Source organism: Halichoeres trimaculatus, unplaced genomic scaffold, assembly GCF_033239565.1.
Source record: "Halichoeres trimaculatus isolate MK-OKI-2021-1 unplaced genomic scaffold, fHalTri1.1 fHalTri1_scaffold_14, whole genome shotgun sequence".
In the NCBI taxonomy this organism is placed as follows: Eukaryota; Metazoa; Chordata; class Actinopteri; order Labriformes; family Labridae; genus Halichoeres; species Halichoeres trimaculatus.
The window spans coordinates 21,004,586-21,028,498 of record NW_027437192.1 but is presented as its reverse complement, the minus strand read 5'-3'; the positions used below and the strand labels follow the sequence as shown (position 1 = coordinate 21,028,498).

Here is a 23,913-nt window from a genome sequence, read left to right as displayed (position 1 = left end):
TGTTTCACAAAGCTTGTATGACTTGTGTTGTGTTTTGAGCACATCACCTCAAGAGATGTATTCTTGTATCCTTCATCCACTGGCTCAACTTGTGTTATGCCTTTTGACCCTCTGTTTCCTCATTCCATCTTTTTTGAAAAAAAATTTCTGCCATGCAGCTGGTTCAGATCTAGAATTGTACTAACACTATCTTCTCATATTGTAACTTAAAGTACTAACACATGAGTGATTTTTTTTATTTATTTTTTTACTCCAGCTTGTTTGCAATTGTTTAAACAAAAGAACTGTTCTTTGACCAGGGAAAACTCACTTCAAACAGCAAACTCCTGTTTTAACTCTTTTGCAGGGTCAGTTAGTTGTGTAACTGTCTGAACATGTGTAATCACACTCCTTACTGTGGCCATGGTTTCACATGGGGGTGACTCAACTTCCCTACAACTTCTTTTAAAACTGCTCTCCTTTGTCTTTGTCGCTCTTCATGTAAAGGGTAATGTTCAGTATTTCTCTGAAAATCCTGAATTTTGAATCAATTGTATGGTTGAATTATGATTGTTGTTAGAAACATATGGATGAGGAGAGAGGAAGGAGTTGTGGAATAAAATTAACTCCTGGTCCTGCTTGTCCCTGTATGGAAGTGTTTGTTTTTTAGCCCCCCCAAATGGCAAAGTGATTTTTTTGCTTTAGTCTTGTAGATGTTGAGTGATTTCTGAAAAACAAGCAAAAAATAATCATACTGTCCTGTAACTGTTAAATGTGTAACAGAGAGCCTCTGCATTCTCCAGATGTCTTAAAGCTGTTTCTCTTTGTGTTGTCTCTGAAGAATGCTGTTGAATGTCTGGTCTGACCCTCGCCATGGGTGAGTGATTGCAACCACTCAAAATTACAACCGAGAAAGAGTTTGCGTAAGTTATGGCCTCATATGCTTTTGTTGAGTCAGAATATTTTTACAATTTTTTAGTCTTTTTCCTTGCCAGTTGAAAACTCTTCACTGGTTGAGGAAATGCAACTAATTCACAAATGGAAAGCTTTCAATGAGGGCAATCAGTGAAGCAGAGCCATTTTAACCCAAAGTACCCAACACAGACTGTGGTGAAAACTGGTGTATATGTAGCTAAATGTTTCAAGGTTTTTGTACAAAATACATAAAAAGTGTTAAAATAACGTGTGAAGTCCATATAAATCTTAGAAGTACACGTAAACTGATGTTTCTGCTTTATTTGTTAAAAATAATCTGTATAAATGCACAGGGTTGGATGCATTGTACTATTTTAAAGCTACACTGCCCTCTAGTGGTTATAGTAAAAACAGCGAGGTCACTCTGACAGCACCTCCACGTTTGTACTTATTTTAACCAATTCAAGATTCTTTTTTTTTCTTTTTTTTTTGAGAAGCAAGCATATCCCAGTTCCCTCAACACACCAAACTCAAACTATCCTTTAGCCTCTGACAAACGTGCTGTCAAGTTATGAATGCTACGCTGAGTTTAAACACTGACATTTGTGTGGATGCATCACTGCGATTCAAGCCTCGATCCAAACACAGAAATTTATTTGGATGCAAAAGCTGTATTAGGCAAAGAAAAAGCAACATCAGAGGATGCATATTTACAAGAAACAATGCACTTTTAGTAATCACACATTGGCATGGACAGTGTCAACAGGAATTTACTGTACATTAAAACTGGATGTACTCTGAAAGGCAAGACAAAGGGGGATGTAAAAGGAGGATCTGGCTGTGCTTCCTCAAAGGAAGATGTTTAAATCAGTGATGATCTAAAACCAAAATACAGTGACACAGCTTCACTGGTGTCATTAAAACATGAAAGCACTTAAGTCACTGAGTAGTGTGTTTTAGGACATTGGACATGCTTTATTTCAGAACTTTTCACAATTTATTTAAACATCTCACATATACAAAATAGGTACAATAGACTTTGTGGTGTCATTTTTGAGAGAGAAAGAGAGGCCGCTGTAAAAACCATTCAGAATTGGATGAAATTTGTGCTGTCAGTATGAACACTTGATGTGTGGGGGTTTGAAGAGTAAAAAGCCTGAACAAAAAACCAAAACAAAATAGAAAAACTTCTAGACAAAGAAAAAAAAGGACAAAATAAAATAAAACCAAACAAAAACCAGACATCAGGTTAAGGAACATTCCACCTGCTTAAAGTGGGGAAGTATCAGGGAACCAAAGCAAGACTCCTCAAAGGACAATACAAAGTAATACAGTGAAAAAAGTGGTTTGCTCCACAGCTGCATATTAGCACCATAGATCTCTGCTTCAAGTAACTGAGCACCTTCCGATACGGGACAAAGCTTGAAGCATCAAAGTCTGAACATCTCTGTTGCGGACCCAGGTTGTGTCAATAGTATTTTCTTTAGGTACAGGCATGAGGTAGTTTAAACCTTTTTTTCATGGAAATTGTGGTTTTAAACCTCCTCCTTGGAAGATATACAAAGACCACAAAAGTGATGCATACTTTCAGCGTTTTTATTACACTTCTTTTATTTTTTACAAAAGGATGACATGATGTCCCACAACAAGGTGTTTTCCCGCGTCCCTTTGGGTTGCTGTATTAATTTGCATTGCACAAACGCTCCGTTCAGTCCGTTCAGTCCTCTCAGATAGTTGCCCATCTTAAGCAAGTGGATGCGCAGAGAGAAATCAGCATTCAGTATAAAAAAAACAACACAGAAAGAAGGGCAGAGATTTTGTTTTTTTCGTTCTTTCTCTCTTTCTTGGTGTTAATTTATCATGAGTCTATTTATTTGAAACAGACTGGGCCAATGTCCAAACCAAACTCCTGATTAGGTCCACCAATGTCCATAGGTGCAATGTCGAGGATGGGCAGGCGAGTTGGTTTATTTGTATTGAATTTGATCACTGTCTTGCCCCACTCACCAGTGTGTCTCTGCAGGGAAGATAAAGAGACCTCGTTTTAGAATTGTGTTCAACTGATAAAAAGCTGTGTGAGAGCTCGACAACATCACTAATAGAAACTAAAGAAGGGAAGAAGTACTCACAGTGCAGCCATCCTCCAGCACGGAGTAGGTAAAGCGGCTGTTGCCCTCGGCCCTCAGCTCCACGTCGTTGGAGCCCTGGAGCACCACAGCCTTCTTCAGGGTGCCGCTCTCATCATCCATGTAAGCAATGCTGTTCTTGCAGTGGTAGGTGATGTTCTGGCTGGCGTGGTTGGACAGCAGGCGCATGAAGGCAAGCTGAGTAGCCATGCTCTGGGGGCTGAGGGTCTCGTCGTTGTAGGCAAACTGCAGGGATGACAGCGATGTTTATTTCCTGGATGTGTGCTTTGTTGAAACCTTCATTGTTTCACGTGTCAGAGATCTGTAGACTCTTACCTCATTACCGCTGTTGATGGTCTCTCCAAACCAGACGTGCTTCTTGCTCTCGGTGCTTCTGTACCAGTTCCTCTGAGGAATGCTACCAGGCTGGGCGCTGATGCAGGTCTCGCGGGTGTCAAAGTCGCAGAAGACCTTGATGGCGTCGTTGATGCAGCCCTGGTTGGGGTCAATCCAGTAGAATCCTGAAAGGCATGAAAACCAGAGTCAAACTGGTGGAAGGGAGGAAGGGGGGAAACCATCTTCATGGTGCTGGCTCAAACAAAAGTCAACCTGAATACTTGTGCTATCAGATTAAGATATTCTCACCACTGCTCCACTCAGGGTGGCTGAGTCTGATGTCACGGCATGTGCGGGCAGGGTTCTTCCTGGATCCCTCAGGTGTGAGCAGGTTCTCGATCTGGGTGTTGAGAGACTTGATGGTGGCATCAACCTCGTAATCCTTGGCTCTCAGAGCAGGCTGGTCAGCTCTGTACTCATCGTATCCACCAGAGACATCATATCCACCACCGGAGGGGCCAGGAGGTCCGGGCAGACCAGGAGCTCCAGGAGGACCCTGGTGTGGATGGGAGGATGGATTAATCATAAGAGCATTGAGATCCTCAGCAGAGGATCTTTTGATGGCATTAGAGCTACAAGGCCTGAAAAAAATCCGAAATAGGTGCAGAGAGGAAAAAGGCTGGGTTAGCTTACAGCGGGTCCAACGTATCCAGGGGGTCCACGAGCACCAGGAGCACCAATGGTTCCATGTCCACCAGCTCTTCCGTCCTTGCCAGCGGGTCCAGCAGGTCCAGCGGGTCCCTGTAGACAAGATTTTCATATAAAGTGGTCAAACTTTTGTCCTTTTGGGGAAATCTTGCCTCATGTAGTATCGTATATAACATTATTACCCTGTGTTTGATCCTTTAGCTACCATGAGAAGATTGAATTGTATCAGAAAAATAAGTTCCTGAGCTTCAAGCTCTGGAAATGATCTCTTTATGTTAACAGCTGAACAGAGTCAACGTTTTAAAGTTTTGATTGTATGAACACTCCTAATAAACTCTGGGCCCTTCTGCTCTATATGGTTTTAAAAAGCTGATCACCAGTTAATATGGAGGTGTTTGATGTCAGATACAGTGTCTGCTTAAATGCAGGTGAACTTTACTCACTCTGGGTCCAGCAGGTCCGTTGGCTCCAGCAGGTCCGGTGTCACCAGAAGGTCCCTGTATGAGGATAAATGCATCACAGCGAATGGTTAACACCCTGTGCCTTTACCTTATTAGCATCACAGCGCTAATGCTAAGCTTGCAACCCTGCTATGTGTCATATGTTTCACGAACATATGAGCACATGGAGCTGTCTGTTGACATATTTTGTGTGGCATTACTCACAGAAGGTCCAGGCATTCCCTGGAGACCAGGATGTCCACGCAGACCCTTCATGCCTCTCTCTCCCTTGTCTCCAGCACCTCCCTTCTCACCACGGGGTCCAGCAGGTCCCTAAAACACAGACACACACTCTTAGGTATAGCTGGACCAGAGCACAATTTCTAGCAAGAACACTGATGCGCCAAGTGCTGTTTGTAAGTAGAATCGATTGATAATTGTACTTACAGCGGCACCTCTAGCTCCAGCAGGGCCAACGGCTCCAGCTGCACCTCCGGGGCCCTAAAGACGAAGGAGGACAGGGGCAGAATGATCCATTAGTGAAGCAAGCACCCAGGAGATGTCGTATCCTCCAAGAAAGGTGAGAAAGTTAAGTCTGAAGTGGGTATTTAGGAGGGCTGCTGTTATCACGCACACTCTCTCCACGGTTTCCGGGTCTGCCGGCAGCTCCAGCAGGTCCAGCGGGTCCAGGGGCACCAGAAAGTCCCATAGCTCCAGCAGGTCCGGGCTCACCACGGTCTCCCTAAACATGGAGAAAACAAGGGTCAGATAAAGGTAAGAGAAAGCTCAACTGTACCTAATCCGTATACAAGTGTGCGTTCAGGTGAAAGAATGGACTTACCTTGAATCCAGCAATTCCAGGGCGGCCAGGGGGTCCATCGTTACCAGGGTTACCCTGAAGAGGAAAGAGAGTGTTACAGCTTCAACATTATGGTAAATCATCATGTGGGGTTACTTTTTAGTCGGCTTTGAGCCCCATTAAGTGATTAAGTGAAGTAACGCTAGGCCATGAGAACATACTTCCTGGTTTACTTCACAGCACGCCATATTGGCGTTAAGAAACAACGACTGAACTGTGGAATGGAGGTTTTCATTCCATACTTGATCATAAATCATCAAGGGGTTACTGAATTAATCTGCCTATTCAACCCTTACCTCACGTCCAGCCTCTCCCTGAGGTCCGGTCATACCGGGCAGGCCGATGTTTCCAGGGGGACCACGGGCTCCAGGGGGACCAGCAGGTCCAACTCTGCCAGGCTCACCCTGTGATGTAGGAAGAGAAATCATTGAGTCATGTATGTCTACAAAGCTTTTCTTCAGCCACTTCTTTGCCGCTCCTGTCCTCGTTGTCTTCATTTAAAGGTCACATTTAGCAGCTTGTGTGTGTACTCTGAATAATCTTATATTGATGAGACGGGGCTTTGAACAACAGGGCAGTAAACAGGGCGCTATGTTGGCTTTTTGAGAGCTCTCTGAGAAGTAATTTGCACTTACAACACCACCAGCACCACCAGGAGAACCACGGTCTCCTCTAGCACCAGGAAGACCAACGAATCCCTGAAGACCAAGAGGTCCACTGGTTCCAGGAGCACCAGCGGGGCCCTAAACAAACACACACACACAGATCACGTAATGAAACGTTATAGTGAGTTTAAGAATACTCAGACTGATGCGCTCGCTCAACATTTTGAGGAACAGCCAAACAACTTGAGCGTCTGGGCGGAAAGACTCACAGGGGGTCCAGACTCTCCAGAGGGTCCCTTCTCTCCAGATGGACCAGGGGGTCCAACCATTCCTTGCTCTCCGGGTGGACCAGCGGGACCAGAATCTCCACGAGCACCACGAGGACCATCCTTACCAGCGGGACCAGCAGGGCCAGGGGGACCAACAATACCCTGATAGAGGAGGATGAGAAATGGGTTACAAATGAGTGTGTGTGTGTGTGTGTGTGTGTGTGTGTGTGTGTGTGTGTGTGTGTGTGTGTGTGTAGAAGGGCTGAATGATGATTGTGATAGAGAATCAGTACTCACAGCGGGACCAGCAGCACCAACTCTGCCAGCAGCACCAGGGAAACCAGTCAGACCCTTGAATTAGAAACAATATTGGGTGTTGGAAACAATATTGAAACCAGACGCAACAAGTGATGTCAGGAGGGACTATGTCTAAGGTCTTAACACTCACAGATGGGCCGGTGTCTCCACGAGCGCCAGAGGGGCCAGCAGCACCAGCGGGACCCTGGATACAGAAAAGAAAAGAGATCAGTCACAAGCCATGCATTAATGTATACATGTCTGTTCTTGGTGTTTTCAGTGGTAACGTCAAATTTAAACGGCAATGTTAAGGTGACTGTTGGTGTGTGTGGTACTGACGGGAGGTCCAGACTGTCCAGCAGGTCCAGCGGGTCCACCAGGGCCAACTTCTCCCTTTGCTCCTCCGGGTCCACGCTCTCCTTTGGCTCCGGGCTGACCATCAGCGCCCTGTAAAGGGAAAATAGGAGCAAGGTGGGGTGAGTATGTTTCTGTTCAGATGCTGTCATAACAACACACTGCTGCTTGGACAGGAGTTGTGTAAGGTGTGTTTTGATGGGTGGGTTTCTTACAGGGGGTCCAGCAAATCCAGGAGCTCCAGCAGGTCCAACCTCTCCACGCTCTCCCTGTGAACGTGAGGACGCCAGTTAAACATGGAGTTTATACAGTTCACAAAAGCTGTGTGATATTCATCGGAAAAGCTTATTTAAAAGAAACCAGACACAGGGACTTACAGAGGGTCCACGGGGTCCAGCAGGTCCGGCAGGTCCAAAGGCACCGCTCTCACCCTGTGGTAGAGAAGGTTGAGCACTTCATCAGCTCAGCATTGGTTTAGACAAATTAATGAACTCATAAATTCATTCAGAAAAGAAAGGTGCGGCATCAATGTTTCAATATGTATTAACTGATATCAGAGAAGCTTGATTCTTATTTTTTTGTATCAGAAAAGGCAAAGCATTTATTAATACTTTTAAATAATGGTAACAAATAATATGAAGTTTCCTAAAATGTGTTTTTCATTCATCAAACTGTCTTTGTTTGCTGTGTTTATTGTTTTAAACAAACTCCATTCTGGTTAACAGAATGACATGGTTGTGGCATTGTTGTAGTGTTACAAAACAACCATTAGGTGGCAGTGTTGAGGTTCTGGCCCCAATTCAGGCTTTGCACACACGCTAAACTTAATTTTCTTCCTCAGATCAGTAAAGTATTGGAGACTAAAGGTCTCAGTCATGGTTGACATAAAGTGTTTGATAGCAAATTTACCTGAAAACAGGCAGTGGCCATGTCTATCCTAAGTCACCTGTACATGAGTCTGTCGGCCATTTTGAATTATGTGAGAGGCTTTTATTTTTAGGTTGTAAATTGAAACCATATCAGTGGTTCACCTATGTCACGGTGTTCATTCAAAGTGTCTTCATGCTGATGTTTTCCTACATTATTTGTGTGGTGGTACAGCACTATCTGTACATCACCTACATACCTTATCTCCATTGGCTCCAGTAGGTCCGGGAGGTCCAGCAGGTCCAGGCAGACCCTGGAAAGAGAATCAGACAAGTTTAATCATACCTGGTGCTTAAACTCAGGTAAAACATTAAAAGTTGATGGCTCTTTGTAGCAAGCAGAGTTTCACTTACACGGGAACCATCTCTGCCAGCATTGCCGTCAGGTCCTCGGTGTCCAGCCTCTCCCTGTGGGAGACAGAGATGAGGATGGTGAATGAGAGAGAAGGCATGCACTCTCAGCACAAAAATTGTACTTTGAGTCTTAAAAATAGCCTTTTTTGAAAGTTTTTATGTTTTTAACTTACCTTCTCTCCCTTGCCTCCAGGGGGTCCAGCAGCTCCGCGCTCACCAGGCATGCCACCTGGTCCCTGATGTCCGGCAGCGCCAGCAGCACCAGCAGGACCGGGCTCTCCCTGAAAACACACGGGACAGACTGTGGGTCATTTTTGCATAAACACACATGCATCAGTATGGATTCCATCTCACACTCCTGATTCTACTGTATATTTCGGTTTGAGGTGTAGGAAAAAAAATCTCTCTGTTCTGAGTTTTGCATTTGATGTAATATCTGTAAACCTAACTGACATTTTCTCATCATTTATCATCATTCTCTGAACTTGACCCTACAGCTACCCATGTCTGAGACTTATGCCATTATCTTACCTTTCCACCATCAGGTCCGGGGGCTCCAGCAGGTCCACGGGGTCCCATGGATCCCTGAGGTCCAGTGGCTCCAGCAGCACCAGGGTTTCCACGCTCTCCCTGAATGAACACACGGAGGGCATCAGTGGTATTCAAGATAATTTTGATGAAAAAGAATTGCTGCAGCTATTTTAGACTAAGACAGACTAACTCTTTTGAAGAATTGTACTTCAAGTGACAGTACACATGTGCTGAAAATCAAAGGTAGGTGAACTCACCTTAGCACCAGCAGGTCCAGAAGCTCCCTGGTCTCCTGGGATACCCTGCAGAGACAAACATGTGGGGTTAGAGGTGAACTGCTTGTTCCTCTACTGCTATGATTTGACTGAGTTTGATGAAAGTCAGTATGTTACTTACTCTGTCTCCAGCTTTGCCAGCCTCTCCAGCAGCTCCAGCGGGTCCAGGCAGACCCTGAAAATGTCAGAACACAACATTAGGACCAGAACCAGTGGAGGCAACACAGGTGTGTTAAAAGTACACCTTGGGAACAGAACAGGTACAGTATATCACAGGCTTCCCTAGCATTAAAAATAATCTGAAAAAAACTTTTGGGAAACAAAAGTGCAACAGTATTTCAACTGATTTATTTTTTTTCTAAAGATAATTTGCTGGTTTGTGATGTATCAAGCTTTTATTTGAGTGCATAGGATGATTTTCAGAGCTATCGGTGCTAATTTCTCACTGAAGGTGGCAATGACCAATCACAATATTGGCTTATATGTTAATAAAACAACTGAGTTAGATTTTAAACAAAGATTAAATACCATTTGACCACGGTATAGACAAATGGATAAACTCCTGACTATTATTTTTAGTCATTTTGGATTGGTTTTATTTGTAAATGCTCTTTGTTTAAAGTTGTTTTTGCTTCTCTCTCGGCACTTGATGTGGAAAATATATTTTTATAGGCATTTAATTAAGAGGTAAAATGTGCAAAGGAGAAACAAATGCGAAAAAATAACTTTAAAAGGCAGAGTGATCCCCCTGAAACTGCTTCTTATCGCTCGTTTTCAGATTAAAGTAATGGGTTCAAACCTGGAAGCCAGGAGCTCCAGCAGGTCCTTGCTCTCCCTTCTCACCAGAACCACCCTGTAGGGATAGAAAAGAAAAGACAGGTGTTGAGTTCAGATAACCTACAGTTGTAGTAGGAATCCCAAAGAGAAGTTTTAAACTCTAGTGTAATCAGACTACACTAGCACAAATATCAGGACGATTTGAATGTTGAATAAGAATATTTACAGCAGGTCCAGCAGGGCCAGTGGCTCCATTGTTTCCATCAGGTCCAGGAGGTCCCTAAAGACAAACACAGAAACCATTAGAGTTCTGGACAGTCAGGTGACAAATCCACTCATAAAAATGTCAAAACTGCTGTGTGTCAGTGGTATTATTCAAACTTACTCTCAGACCAGTGGGGCCAGCAGATCCCTTGTCTCCGGGCTTGCCAGGCTCACCCTGAAGGGGGTCAGAGTTCAGTTTAGCACAGGTTATAACATTAAAGTCATTTTAGCCTCAGATGCTGTTTTTGCACCGCTTTATCTTATTATTTCTACATACGCTAGGTCCCTTGGGTCCAGGGAAGCCGATGTTTCCAGGCTGGCCTCTGGGTCCAGTTGGGCCAGGAGGTCCACCGCGGCCATCTTGTCCAGAGGGACCCTGGAGGAGGAAATAGGAAGAGGTACGAAGTCATGATAATGGCCCTTTTTGAGGAGATCATACTAACGCAAATGTCTGTGTCATTACATAAAACTGGAGTATTTAGAGCTCAAAGTAAAATTTAAGATTACTCACAGCAGGTCCCTCCTTTCCGGGAGGTCCAGAGCTTCCAGGGCTTCCTGGGAGACCCTGTAGAAGATATGTTCAGTCATCACTCTGTGCTGTAGCTGACCTCAAAGTATTTTTTTCTTCGATTATAAATTGGGTTTGTTAAGGGTTTATTTCCAACACCAGTGAAAACCAACACTCACCCTGAGACCAGCAGGTCCAGGCTCACCAGCACGACCAGCATCTCCAGGGAGTCCACGTGGTCCAGCGGCACCACTGGCACCACGAGCACCAGGCATACCCTATGGACAGACACAGGGAAGAAATGAGCTGGGAGTTTCACCCTCTGAAATAATGCTACTACACTGCATGTTTGTAAAACAAAGAAGCGTCCATGTACTTACAATGGGCCCAGTTCTTCCCTCAGATCCAGGCATGCCACGACTACCAGGGGCACCCTAAGGAGACACACAGATTGATCAGCTGACCCAGGTAACAAAACCTCTGGATGTGGATCTGTTAAGGTGTAAGACAGCCTCAGGTACTCACTCTAGCTCCACGGTTGCCAGTGGGGCCAGTGGCACCAAGCTCACCACTGGGTCCTCTCTTGCCCTCCTCACCCTGAGGTCCGGGGGGTCCAGAAGGTCCAGAATTACCCTGAAGGAGGGAACAGAAAAACAGAATGAGTATACATGGAGGCCTTAAAAGGAGTGTGGTGCAAAAGTAGACCAAATAAAGTGTAAGAATATAAACTTACAGGCTCTCCTTTGGGGCCACCGTCTCCCTTGATACCCTGAGCACCAGGATCTCCCTAAAAGAGGAGAAACAGACATTTATGTAAAGAACAACCATCAGTGAGTGCTCCTCTCTAGGTGAAATGCTTTCAGGTAGGTTTTTTTTTTTGGTATGTTGTTTACTTACAGAAAGACCTCTCTGTCCAGCAGCACCCTGAGGACCCTGGGGTCCAGGTCCTCCTCTTGGTCCGGGGAAGCCAGGAGCTCCAGCAACACCAGGAGTACCCTAAAAATCAGCCATACCAGTCAGGTGAGAATCATCAGAGCCTTGAAGCACAACAACAAGCTCAGTCTGTCTGATCTGTCTCATTGTATACTCCTCCATCTGTGTTTAAACAGCAGAAACATCCTGATTCAGAGATTAAACCTCTCTGAGTATTTGTGTGGAGCTGAACGACCTATGACCCAGGTTATCTCTAATGTTCAATGGTATGAGTACTTACAGCAGCTCCCTTGGCTCCATTCAGGCCGTTAGCACCAGGGTTACCCTACAGGGGGGAAACAAAAAAGCAAATGAAATATCAGAAAAACAAATATTGTCCCTATTTTTTTTTTTTTTTTGAAAGGCTGAACATAAGCAGCGCATATATGCCCTAATATAAATGTACACAGGTAATAGCATGATCAGCTCAGGGCCATAGCCACACTGTGATTAACAATTGACATAGTTCAGGTATAACTATAAAAATGATGTCATGTCAAGTTTTTTTTCATCATTTTCAACTCTTAAAGTTTGTCTTATCAGGTCTTAAAAATTTATACTGTATCCAAATGTAAAGCATTTATTGTCAAAAACTATAACTATTTTTCTCGGACAGGTGAGTGTTTTTGTGTACTTACAGGAGGACCAACGGGGCCGACAGCGCCATTGGGACCAGGCTCTCCTCTAGCTCCCTGAGGTCCAGCAGGGCCAGAAGGTCCAGCAGGTCCAAGCTCTCCCTGTCAAAGACAACATGACAGTCATGATTAAATAAAAGCTCAATTCAGTCTAAATTTATTCAGCACATTTAAGCTGAAGGCATCCACCTGAATCCAGATCAGGTTTTTGAGTTATGATGGTTTCACTTGTTGTTAGTTAGAAAATGTGTTTTAAATGTGAGTTTATCTCTGTGTGTAAACGAACGGTACAGAGTCACGGAGGCTTTGAAATGTATGGGCCAATCCCTTGGGGGTACTGAAACTACTGAATTAAATTTTACTGTATGTGCTAACTTTAGTGACCCTGAACACGAACCTCTCTGAGAGGTCAGGATGACAACAACAGGAAATGCTACAGGAAATGACACCATGCTTACCTTGGGGCCGGGACCACCGGGGAAACCTGGGGGACCAGCAGCACCGAGGGGACCCTGGAGAAGAAATAAAGACACAACATCAGGAGGCTTGTAATGTAGGTCAGAGGTCAGACTGAGGCCAGACACTGCATTTACTGTATATGATCAACATTTTAACATTTATGTTTTACTTCTAATACTTTTAAACACACTATGATCTACAAAGTATGATAAATGGAGGGTCATATTGGGGTCAGTATATTTCATTTTCACAGAAGGATTTAAAGGGACAGTACTCACAGCAGGGCCAGCGGGACCAACATTGCCATCAGCACCACGAGCACCAGCGGGGCCAGCAGGGCCAGCACGACCTCTCTCACCAGGCATACCACGAGCACCCTACAGGGAGGACACACAATAAGAAAGGTGAGGAGAAACTCTTCTTAATTACAATGAATAATGACTGAATTATTACTTTTTTAGAAATATGGCAACCATGTCAACAGAAGGCGTGTGACCAATTTATGCTTAATATTTAATTTTCAGGTCTTTAAGTCTAAGTGAGATACGTGTCCTCAGGTTTGGTTTGGTCAGAAACATTAGTTTTAGCCTAAATGAGAATGTTGAGATCCATATAAACTTACAGCAAGTCCGGGACTTCCAGCAGCTCCATGTGCACCGGGCTCACCCTATAACATAACCAGGAGAAGGTGGGTTTATATCTGAAGCCAGTCAGATCAAAGTTAGATCATTAAAAAGGAAAAAAGGTTTTGAAAATGATCAAATTCCAAAAATCATTTATCATTTCTCTGATATCAGCATTAAAACAGGTCTGAACTGTGATCCTGTATCCATAAAATACAGGAACTCATATCCGTAGGGTGCTCTTCTTACCTTAGCTCCAGCAGCACCAGGCTCTCCCTTGCGTCCATCCAGACCAGTGTAACCCTGAAATATAGAAACAAAGAAAGGTTAAAATATATTTATATCAACCTCTAATTGCTATCAGGATATTATACTCCAGTAATTAGAAATAAATTGAGGCCCTTTTAGTTGAACTAGCTTATAAAAGACATCAGCGTGTTTAAACAAGATATTAAAATAGAATATAATAGAATATTCTTTTATTAACCCCCCCCTGGGGAATTCTTTTTGTCACAGCAGCGCACGAAAAAGTGCAATAATGCAGTTACAATAAAAAATAGCACAATGATAACAAGAATATGAAATAAGAAATTTAAAGAAATATAGAAAAATATTACTATTTACGTACTTACATAGGAGCAAGATATATACAAAGTCAAAAAAAGAAACTACTTCAATCTTAAGGCCTATTTTTTGAAGTTGGTTTCACTGGAAGTTCAACATTAGGTTGAGGTTTGTATCGGAAACTTTAAACGTAACGTTTCACTCCTCAAGCTCTACCAAAAGAAAAGGTAAAGATCCAAAATGGCTCCCATCAGGCTGTTTGCTTTTAGTCCTGGGTTCACGAGACTGGCCTTTATGTTCATTTTCACTGCCAGCATTGCTAGTAATTGGGCATCTAAGGGAACTTTTTGAGTACTTTTTGATATTTTTCCCAAGTCCAAAGTGAGATTCTGTTGTTTTGTTTACAAATCAATATTCAGATTTTAGAAAGATCCACACTCACTCTGTGTCCCTTCATTCCTGGAAGTCCAGGGGTTCCAGGGAATCCACGAGCACCCTGCAGGTCAAAACAAGGGACCCATTACTAAGACAATCTACACTCACATTTCAGAAGTCTGTCTGTGTGATCATGGTTCATTCTGCTCGTTGTGGAGGACATGTCTCTTACCTGTGGGCCAGGGGCACCTCTGTCTCCAGGCTTACCAGGTCTGCCATTGTTACCCTGCCAGTCAGCACAACAAACGTTACCTTATGTTCTCTTCAGTCTTTTCAAAACTTAAAAAGTCAGCCATGAATAGCGTTTACAAAACAATAAATACATACATCATCACCAGATTTGCCAGGGGGTCCAGGGGGGCCACGAGGACCAACAGGGCCCTGGAGAAAGAAAAGCAGATTGTTTCAGATCTCAAAGAGGACACAGGCTTTAAAGAGACATGACCGGTGTGGTACAATCTGATCAGGAAATGATGTTAACACAGTTCTGATGGATGATTTGAAGAAGAAAATATTGTTTTGTGGGAGGCTCTTACAGTCTGTCCAGGCTCTCCGGGCTCACCAGGGTGTCCGGTGTGTCCCTGAGGTCCCTGTGGGATGATGGGAGACACAACAAGTAAGTCTTATACCGAGACTGAGGCAATCTGCATGAGTTATGGGTAAAGTTTGATTAAAATTGTGACTTGCAGTGGGTGTGAACTTACAGGAGGTCCAGGGGGTCCAGGAGGGCCTCTAGCACCCATCATACCCTGAAAGGAGAAATGAGATCATCAGTAATCAACACAAAATATAAGCACACCACTTCACTACACATGCATCCTGCTTTAGACGTTGCTGGATGTTAGACAAGCTCATACAAAGTCATTTGTTTTACAAGTGTGATTACTTTAGTGTTTATCAATGTGCTTCTCTGTATGTGTGTGTGTGTGTATGTGTTTTCATGTTGCAGAAGAAGCAGGGCTCTTACCATGGGTCCAGGGCCGGGATCGGGAGCTTTTGCACCATCATACTGAGCAGCAAAGTTCTGTTGGACAGAAAAAAAGAAAAATCAGTGTCAGAAGAAAACTTGTTTTAAAGTGTAAGTACTGTGAGAGGACAAAATGATTGAAGGAGTTCAAACACTCAGCAAAAAACAGTGTTCCCAGTGATTCAAAACAAAAAATTACAAAATTACAACACCATACAAACTGATCTTTTTGTAGACTTAGTCTTTTTAAAAGTCAAACATAAGGAGAGCTTCGGTGTTTTTGAGGATTCATATCCTCGTTTTAACAAACTTTAATGTTGATGGTAACTGAGATGTGTATCAGCTATGGTGTCAAATGAGTAAAGGATAAAGGTCAAAGGTCACTGGGTCACCACATCATCAGTGTGATGTCATCATTTGTTGTCATTTCTGTGTCAGTGAGGCTGGGTTATTTTGATGCTCTATTGGAGTCACTTTTTTGCCATTATCAAACCAATTATCACAGATTTTGGACAAATTTTTTGCCATGACCTCTCAAAAAACTATGACTGTAAAGCAAGAAGAAAATGTGATCTTACTCCTCCGAGTCCAGGGGGACCAGGGGGGCCAGGGGGTCCAGGGAGTCCGGGTTTGCCATCTTTTCCATTTGGGCCCTGAGGACCCTGAAAAACACAAAATACACACACAGTGAGTTAACAGTGTTACTTTGTCAACGGATGGTCGAAGGATGGCTTAATGAGGAACACTTTTACAAATGACTAGAAACATGAATCAAGATATGATGAATTCAACTAAAACACTGGAGCTACAATTATTTTATTCTAGGATTTAATTTGAGGACTTAGTTTGATAAGCAGTGGGAGCTGCATCATCTTTTTTTTTTTTTTAGATATTAAAGAGTTAAAGAGTATTCACATTTTATCTAACAGGGATGGATAAACTTGAAATTAAATGATTTAAATGTAAGATTGCAATTTCAATAACAACTTTGAGTTTATTCCCATCCACCAGCTGTAAGGCCTATAGGCAATGTAAACAAAGAGGTGTGGCCAAAGAGGTTAAAGGTCAGATGACATCAACAAACACAGAACCCCAAATGGTTAAAACATAATTCTTCAAATGCTTTAAACACATCTTTCAAACAGGATTATTTATCAGAGGCGTCAGAGTTTTGCTTCAGCTTACCCTGTCACCTCGAGGTCCTTTGTCTCCTCGGGGGCCCTGCAGCAGAGAAACCACCAGTCAGACCAAAACACAGAGCAGACGGCGGCTGTAACAACATTTCTGCTTCAACACGTTCCTCTATCAAAGCATGCCCCTGCCTCTAATCTACACTGAGCTGAACTAAAAGCAGATAAACTTCATATCCAAACAGCCTGGTGTGTGTTAGAATCAGTAAAATGTGATGTAAACAAACTTGAACCTTACAGAAAGAGGACAAGCAAGTAAAAACACATTTCAGTGATTAGAATAGACACCGTGATGAGGCCCTGTGATTAATCTAAACCACACTTCATGTGTCTGCTTGACACTGTCGGTGTTAAAAGACACACAATAACGACATTATGTGCTCACCTTGACTCTCCCCTAAACAGAAAAGAGGATAAATAAATGTAAGATTTATTTATTCAGTCTTTTCAGGGTTTGTCAGACTTGATCAAACATTTGTTAATATTTGCTCAAGCGCTGTGATAAGTGGCCTAAGCTTCCAACATATTAATACAAGGGCATCAAAAACACATGCTCATGCAGAAAGCAGAGTTACATGAATAAAACAGCAGAACGCTGTGCATCAACTTTTGCACAAAGAGGCTTACAAAGCAACATTTCACAGTGTCCCAAACCAGACTCAACAGTCCTGGTGTTAGTCTGTGGAACAAGATAAGTTCTGCAACAGTATCAGAACCAGTCAGGGTGAGTGAGCTGATGCTGCAAACACCAGCAAGTCAGGTCTTTAACTTGAGGCGATCTCAATAATGAGCAGATTTATTAAAGTAAACACTGATCAGGATTAGCTTACTCACTGTATCTGCATACAGAGCCTTCAAAATCACACAGATTTGATTTGTTTTGTTTGTAGTTCAATCTGAGCTGAAGATTTCACCCAGGTTTAACTGGTCTGAGATCAGCTTTCATCCTAAATCTCATCTGAACCAGGCAGCAGAAGAAAACCCTGATCTGACCCTGAGCCAGCTGTCAGGGGCAAACCTCCCTCTGCCCCTCAGAAAGGATCCTTTGTACCAGGCCCCATGGGTGCCTCAGAGCTGCGGTTTTAGCTTTCATTGACACAGACTTTAGCCAATGGGACCCTCACCTATTCCTGGACAGGAAGGGAGAGAAACCTGGGAGAAATTCCTGAATGAAATGCTCTGCCATCACTGAGAAGGCTCGAAAAGTCAAAGACCGACCAGCGAAAGGTGTCTGCTCGTGGAGTATGTCACAGCATTTGGAAGGAAAAACGGCAAAGTAAAGGTAAAGCCACATTTAAAATCTGATTTCATGCATGTGTACTAACCGCTGTTGTGTTGGAGAGATGAGGAGGAGGAGGATGGAGAAGAGAGGAGGGTGGGGAGAGAAGAGGGAATACTTCATTAGAACATTACAAACAGATAAGGAGCAAAAGTGTCATCTATGAAAGAAACAATGAAAATTCAATCTGTCTGTTCATTTTTCTCATTTAACAGTTCGATTTAGAATCATATGTAACTTTTCTATTTCCCTACATGGGAGAAATGTGAACTGAAGCCTGACTCTGTGCATAAAGACAAGACTAAACGACTTCATTTGGGCATATGCTTAAGTCTGGTCGCCTGAGGTTGAATTAATTCTGCAACCTATAAAAGAGGAAGCTGGAGTCCAAAACTTAAGGCCTCACACCATGCGCAGCTCTGAGAGTCAAACATCCAAACATACGTCTGACATGCCTCAACAATCAGTCCCCTTGTTTTTTTTAAAGTTGCTGACAATCTTCTTGCCACTGATCATCTCTAAATGTGCAGCTAAGGGCCATCTTTGCACGTTGAAGATCTCCAAATGGTCTTACTCTATGAAGAATGTGAATCTGAGAGTTGAATAGCATTCCATATAATGAGGATCAGGCTGCTAACAGGCCTGTGCAGGTACGTCATGCCCTTGGGACAGGAATACTTGGCCTGCTCCTGCAAACAAGCCAAGGCCCACAACATATTGGAAAATGTATGCATGACATCTGCAACTGTTTTCTGACGCCTTCTACAACCTCGTAAATAAATGCATATTCTGATTTTGTTCTTAAATATTTTGCATTTAAACCAGGTGACATTACATTATAGATTTTAAAAAACTAGGAATCTCATGATCTGATAACTGCAGCTAAACTTTTGCCCTCACTTTGTTGCAGGTGTGGGCCTCCGTGAACTGGAGCAGCTGGTCACAGCTGGGACCTCCCCATGAACTCTAAAAACCCCGATGTCCAAACTGGACCACAGGGTGGCGCACCTGGACGTTCAAAGTGACGTGAGGGTATTTATTTCTCAGTTAAACGCAGTGGTGAAAAAGTTGCCTAAAAGCCTCAGTTATAGTGAAAATGTATTATTCGTCTGCTAAATTGTTGTGTGACCTAAATTTAGATTAATTAGGAATCATACTCGAACGTTTTCATCCTAAGCGATTATTTAGTTTAATTTTAGTTATTTAGTTTAATTTAAACAAAAAGTTAAGATATGAATGTATTTATGATTATTTCTAGTCAAGATTTGAGAAACAGATGTTTCTCTTTAGAGCGGAGGATGACTGGTGCCAAGTTGAAGTTCGCACCCATGGCCGCCAGGGGGAGACATCGCTGTTTCCTATAATAAAGCCTCATGCTCTGGACGTCTGGATGGAACAATCTGTACAACGCCCCACTAATTTTTTCATCCTTTGTCTAAAAGAAAATCCAATTTTACCCATTTTAAAAGCTCCACATGCATTGAGAGTTTGAAAAAGACTCTAAGCTGACTACTTTAGAGCTCTTTACAAAGTGAGAAAACTTTTTCTGGAGCGCAACTTCTCCCTCTCTCATAACATTTGTATCCTTGGAAAAAAAAAAAAAGTGAAGAATCCTTTGCACGAACTCAATCCGTTGAGTTAAATTCAGCCTTGCTTTGAGCTGTCTCCTGGTTGACCTTGATGTATGTCCCAAACAAAAGCCAAGCGAAAGATCCTCAAAGCAGTGAGACCCGAGAAAGAAAAAAAATATCCATCACAGAAAAGAGCAGATAATCAAACTTACATTGACATGATGCTAGTAATGAAGTTACTGCAAGCAGCAACAGAATCCGGGTATCCACAAAGCTGAGCATGTCTACATAGACATGCAGACTCCTTGTGCTGCTGAGCCCCTGTTTATTAAACCACCTTCAAGCAGGCATACAGTTGTGGTGACACGAGTTACTCCAAACTGAGCACAAACCTGCTGCCGTGATGCTAGAATAATAAAGTTCTATCAGGCCTATTTATACGGCAGGAGGATCCCTGGTCTGCGTGTCAAAAGTCAGCCCCCCGGCCAATCAGCGCAGAGAAACCCAATCTGACTCCCATCCCTCTCCAGCTCACACTCAGTCATGTGGTGCTGCATCTCCCAGCCTCCTCTCCACCAGAACGCGTTTGGCAAAGCTTTGGCGATGATGACGAGTGCAACGTTTTAATTAGATCCATTCTTTTTGAGGACGTGGACAGCGTCGAGGTTTAAAAGGGAGAAGAAGGCCTACGTTTTACCCCCTTCTCTTACGGGTCGCAGGGAATCCGAAATGTTAGTTCAGTGGTACGGACGCATGGCATTCCGCTTTACGCGCAGTTTCTGCGTAAAATGCGTCCGATGAGGAGGTCGTCGGTGGGCATTAGCTGGCACCAAAAGGGCCAAAGTCTGCGCTGCTTCTTCGGATTTTTCTGGGAAACCATGATTTATAGACAGCACGTAGGAGAGTTTATTTAAGCGTTGGGGATTATTTGGATTTGGGCGTTAATGCGCAGCATTTACGCACGGCTTTCAGGGAAAACGTTTTTAGTTAATCTGTTTCTCCTGCTTTGGAGGGCATCCCCTCCACAACTTTTCTGTTTCAGTGTGCAGCTCACGATTACTGCCAATCGATCGCGTTTATTCCTCATGCTACTAGGCAGATTCTGTGTCACAAACTATTGTTTTCTTGTCTTCTCCAACTATAGGCACCAAGCACTCCCTGAAAGTTCACTGAGTCATAATAAAGACAAGATGTACATTTTTTCAAATTATTTTTTTAATGCTTTTTTTCACCTTTTTTTGTACAAATCCCTTTTTTTTAATATAAAACAAGTTTGCAGAACACATAACTGACACATTTACTCAGCAGAAACAGAGGAATGCAGAGCTTCATATACAACACACGCTGCTGGAGCTTTAGTCTGACAAAAGACAGGTGTGAGGGAGGAATCCAGTTTCAGCTCCTCTCTGTCTCTCCCTCTTTCTCTGAGCACTCTTACCTGCCCACATGACCAGACATGTCATCTCTACTACTACCACTCCAACAACACTCACCCTGGCCCTCATACTGACTAATAACACACACACAGACACACATGCACACACCATCTAAGCTTGTAGGATGACATTCACTCCTTAAATAATGAGAACAGTGGTTCACCCAGAGTTTAGTCTGTTTAATAAAGACAGTCTTATCGTTCTTTCACTGGATGAGTTGGTGTATTTTCATGAAACCACGATCAAATTCAACACATTTAAAGAAAGATCTGCTGCACCCACAGTCAAATGAGAGAATGCTTCCCTCTGTTTTTACTGATTGTTCAATGAACTCTGGAGTTGCTAAAGAAATGTTTCTCCATGAGCAGGCCATTAAAACAGGGTACTTTTATCCTTCATCAGAGGAGTCATTGGCATTATATCTCATTTTTATTTAAAGCAAATCATTAGGACAAAAACTGTCTTCTGAATGATTTAATCTGCTTGAAATAATCTAAAGCTCTGAGTTGCATCATGATAGACTTCCTACATGCACTGGTAGTTTCTACATAAGCAGCTTCAAAAGATTGCAGAGGAAATCACTGAACTGATCTGTCTTAAGTAACTGCTCAGCTTATCTTTGCTTCTGCACCGTCACACTAACAGCCCCTCACCTCCCCCAGTGACAGAAAACTTGTGTTGGGACACTCCCAACAACTTCACCTCAGCTCTTCTCTGAGTCAAACCCAGAAGATAGAAAGACAGAGGACGAAAAGAGAGCAAGAGAAAGAGGAGGAGGAGGGGTGAGTGAGATGAAATGTGTTTTAAAGATGGCAGAGCTCCCACTCTCTGCACAGTTACATTCTCATGTTTGTGGACGAGCAGCAGCAGCAGCAGCAGACGGGCGGCAGGGGAAATCAAAGATGGCTGCAAAGCTCCACATCATCAGGCTTTTTTTCTCCTCCTGATTTAAACACACGAAACACATAATTATGTCATCCAAGTTTAGACGTTATCTTTTAAACATTCAAAGATGCTTGTGTCTTTTTTGTGAATTCATCAGAAGATTTAAAAGTATGAAGAATTTAATGAACTGTAAAACTGAGGGTCATTAAATACAATATGCAAGCTTAAGAGCTACTGCTGCTGTTCATTTCTGATAGATTAACCAACAACTTTCTGCAAATGTTCATTTTGGCATTTTCAGAACACCAAGCCTCTTTTCCTCAAACATGCAGGGATGTCCTTTGGGTTGAGAAGTTTAAGGCTGAGACCAGATACTCTGCTTCAGATTTGCTGCTTGATGAGCACAAGGGAACATCTGAAGCAGCAACTTCTCACAGTATCATCGTTCATTAAGTCAGGTACCCAATATCAAGCTAAAGGAACAAACTCACATCTTACAAAATGATCTAATTTAACTCCACTGAGGCTCAACTATAGGTTCATTTTAAGTTTCAAAGGCAGATAAATGACTGTATTCTACTTATAAAGTCTTTAAATACCAGCCCAATCATGTTTCATCAACCTTTAAATCACAGATTTGCATTTTCCTTCTGCCATTTTGGATCAAACATCTCTCCCCTCTTCTTCTGTCTCCCACAGCTCTGCCAGCTGGGCCTGCAGACGGATTCCTCCAGATGTGCTGCGCTCTGATTGGCTGCCTGATCCGTTTCCTCACTGGTCTCAGTCACTGAGTCTCATATTTCCCTTCAGATCCAGAAGAAAGTGCTGAGGATTTCAGGAGGAGCAGATCCTCTCATGTCAGGGGAGGCTGTCCACCTGTCAGCCAGCTGGTAAGACCAAAGAAGCACAAACCAGAGAAATAAGGAGGAAAGAAATGAACAAGTGCTGTAAGCCTGGATGGAAATGTATGACTATTGAAATATAAAATAAAAAATATGAAGATCTAAAGGAAAAATGTTGAGAAGCTCCTTTTCTTTTGTTCTTAAAGCCCTTCTTAGAGACCATGCAGGTGCAGCTTGTCTGCATACCACAGTGATGCAGGTGACAGCAGCATTTTACAACAGAGTGTGAGTCTGAAAAAGCTCAGCAGATCCCTGTAAACAAAAAAACAGGATTTGCACTTCTTCACTTGATGGGTTACATCATGCTTTACTATTCATAGTAAGAGCCTCTTTCACACATCCACACAAATGACAAGTGACTGACTTTAGAAAGCCCTACAGTAAAATTTCTGCAATTTCATGTGTGGAACTGAAGGTTAACATCCCCCTATGCTGGTGGGCCAAAAATTGACATCAGTTTCCAAGATCCGTTGTTGATCCTGAGCCAGAAATTAATGTTGTGTCTGGTTGTGTATCCTCTTCTTGCGTGTCTTGCAGTGGGCCAACCTCAATTCTACAGCTACCTTTCTGTCTTTGCTGGGGCCCCTTTGTGCCAAAATTTGGGGGATTTGCCACTTGACTTACAAACTGCAGGTCAGTGGCGTGCACAGAGTTTTTGAAAGGAAGGGGTGAAAAGAAAAAGAGGCACGCGTTGTGCTTCCTGACCACTGAAGAGGGCACTGAGTGCTGTGTGTTTTCGAGGAAACTTCAACGTTCATTTTTGCAGCAGAGACAGATTAAGCCCCGTTCCACCAAATGGTTCATTTCGGTTCATCTCAGTACGGCATGCATTTGTGGCATTTCCATCAACTAAAACCAGGACAGGTCCCCAAAATACCGACCTGTACCGTCCCACTTTATGGTACCCCTTCCTGTACGACAGCAGCTGTATTTCTCCTGGGGGCACACAGCCTTCTCTGAAACAAAGCTTGATTGTGCTTTGTCACAAAGAGCCACATGGAAATCGCTAATAAGACAAAATGCCGGATGTCTTCCATTGTGCTCTTTGTTGTCTGTGTCACGTTTTTCTTCTCTGTTAGATTTATTAGCAGGGTTCATTGTCGCACTGCTATGGCGTCACACTATCACGTAGCTGACGGGGCTATTGGCATCCAGCTTACACACCACCTACCAAGAAGGGTACGGTTGGCTGTGGAAACACAAACAGGATCAGGCCTTACTGATCCAACCTGTACCAAACTGTATTGATCAGAACCAGACTGCTTGGAGGAAACAGGGCTTTAGTTTGTTTTACCAACCAGGAGAACTCTTTAGCACATTCTTATTTAACAATCGGTCCACAAGGGGTGGCGACTGGAGTAAGCAAAGGTCAGGAGCTTATGAGTTAACCCCTTGATGCCTGTTGTCGCAAATTTGCAACATACCCTGTCAGGTCTTGATGCAGCTGAAATGACCTTTGTATCTCATTATTA

The 23,913-nt window shown here is 43.1% G+C and overlaps 1 protein-coding gene and 1 long non-coding RNA gene across 2 annotated transcripts; one reads left to right on the top strand and one right to left on the bottom strand.

Annotated features, from left to right (window-relative positions):
- Positions 1 to 1,546: 1,546 nt before the first annotated feature.
- On the bottom strand, positions 1,547 to 19,635 carry col1a2 (collagen, type I, alpha 2). Its single transcript, XM_074686792.1, has 50 exons — positions 19,431 to 19,635; positions 18,592 to 18,593; positions 16,364 to 16,399; positions 15,757 to 15,840; positions 15,179 to 15,235; positions 14,916 to 14,960; positions 14,748 to 14,801; positions 14,539 to 14,592; positions 14,384 to 14,437; positions 14,219 to 14,272; positions 13,462 to 13,515; positions 13,212 to 13,256; positions 12,868 to 12,966; positions 12,589 to 12,642; positions 12,134 to 12,232; positions 11,737 to 11,781; positions 11,421 to 11,519; positions 11,257 to 11,310; positions 11,049 to 11,156; positions 10,904 to 10,957; positions 10,703 to 10,801; positions 10,527 to 10,580; positions 10,293 to 10,391; positions 10,137 to 10,190; positions 9,978 to 10,031; positions 9,774 to 9,827; positions 9,096 to 9,149; positions 8,957 to 9,001; positions 8,700 to 8,798; positions 8,342 to 8,449; positions 8,169 to 8,222; positions 8,015 to 8,068; positions 7,266 to 7,319; positions 7,104 to 7,157; positions 6,874 to 6,981; positions 6,686 to 6,739; positions 6,535 to 6,588; positions 6,238 to 6,399; positions 5,999 to 6,106; positions 5,660 to 5,767; positions 5,346 to 5,399; positions 5,139 to 5,246; positions 4,952 to 5,005; positions 4,730 to 4,837; positions 4,508 to 4,561; positions 4,050 to 4,157; positions 3,666 to 3,912; positions 3,357 to 3,541; positions 3,024 to 3,266; positions 1,547 to 2,911 (listed from the first exon to the last, which is right to left on the bottom strand). Exons 1-50 carry the CDS (start codon positions 19,498 to 19,500, stop codon positions 2,765 to 2,767), a joined length of 4,059 nt encoding a protein of 1,352 aa, XP_074542893.1. The 5' UTR covers positions 19,501 to 19,635; the 3' UTR covers positions 1,547 to 2,764.
- Positions 17,562 to 22,450, top strand: LOC141802961 (uncharacterized). The gene is made up of 3 exons (XR_012599540.1): positions 17,562 to 17,650; positions 18,558 to 18,679; positions 22,239 to 22,450. It is a non-coding gene; the product is annotated as an uncharacterized LOC141802961 (long non-coding RNA).
- The last annotated feature ends 1,463 nt before the right edge of the window (positions 22,451 to 23,913 follow it).

What these genes read in the sequence shown, in the direction of transcription:
- col1a2 (XM_074686792.1), bottom strand. Translation starts at nt 19,500, where the DNA reads ATGCTCAGCTTTGTGGATACCCGGATTCTGTTGCTGCTTGCAGTAACT. An exon ending in TTGGTGCTGCTGGTCCCGCT is followed by an intron (nt 6,400 to 6,534) that starts GTGAGTACTGAT and finishes CTCCTCTATCAG; the next exon opens with GGTATTGTTGGTCCCCCTGG. An exon ending in CTGGAGAGTCTGGACCCCCT is followed by an intron (nt 6,107 to 6,237) that starts GTGAGTCTTTCC and finishes GTGTTTGTTTAG; the next exon opens with GGCCCCGCTGGTGCTCCTGG.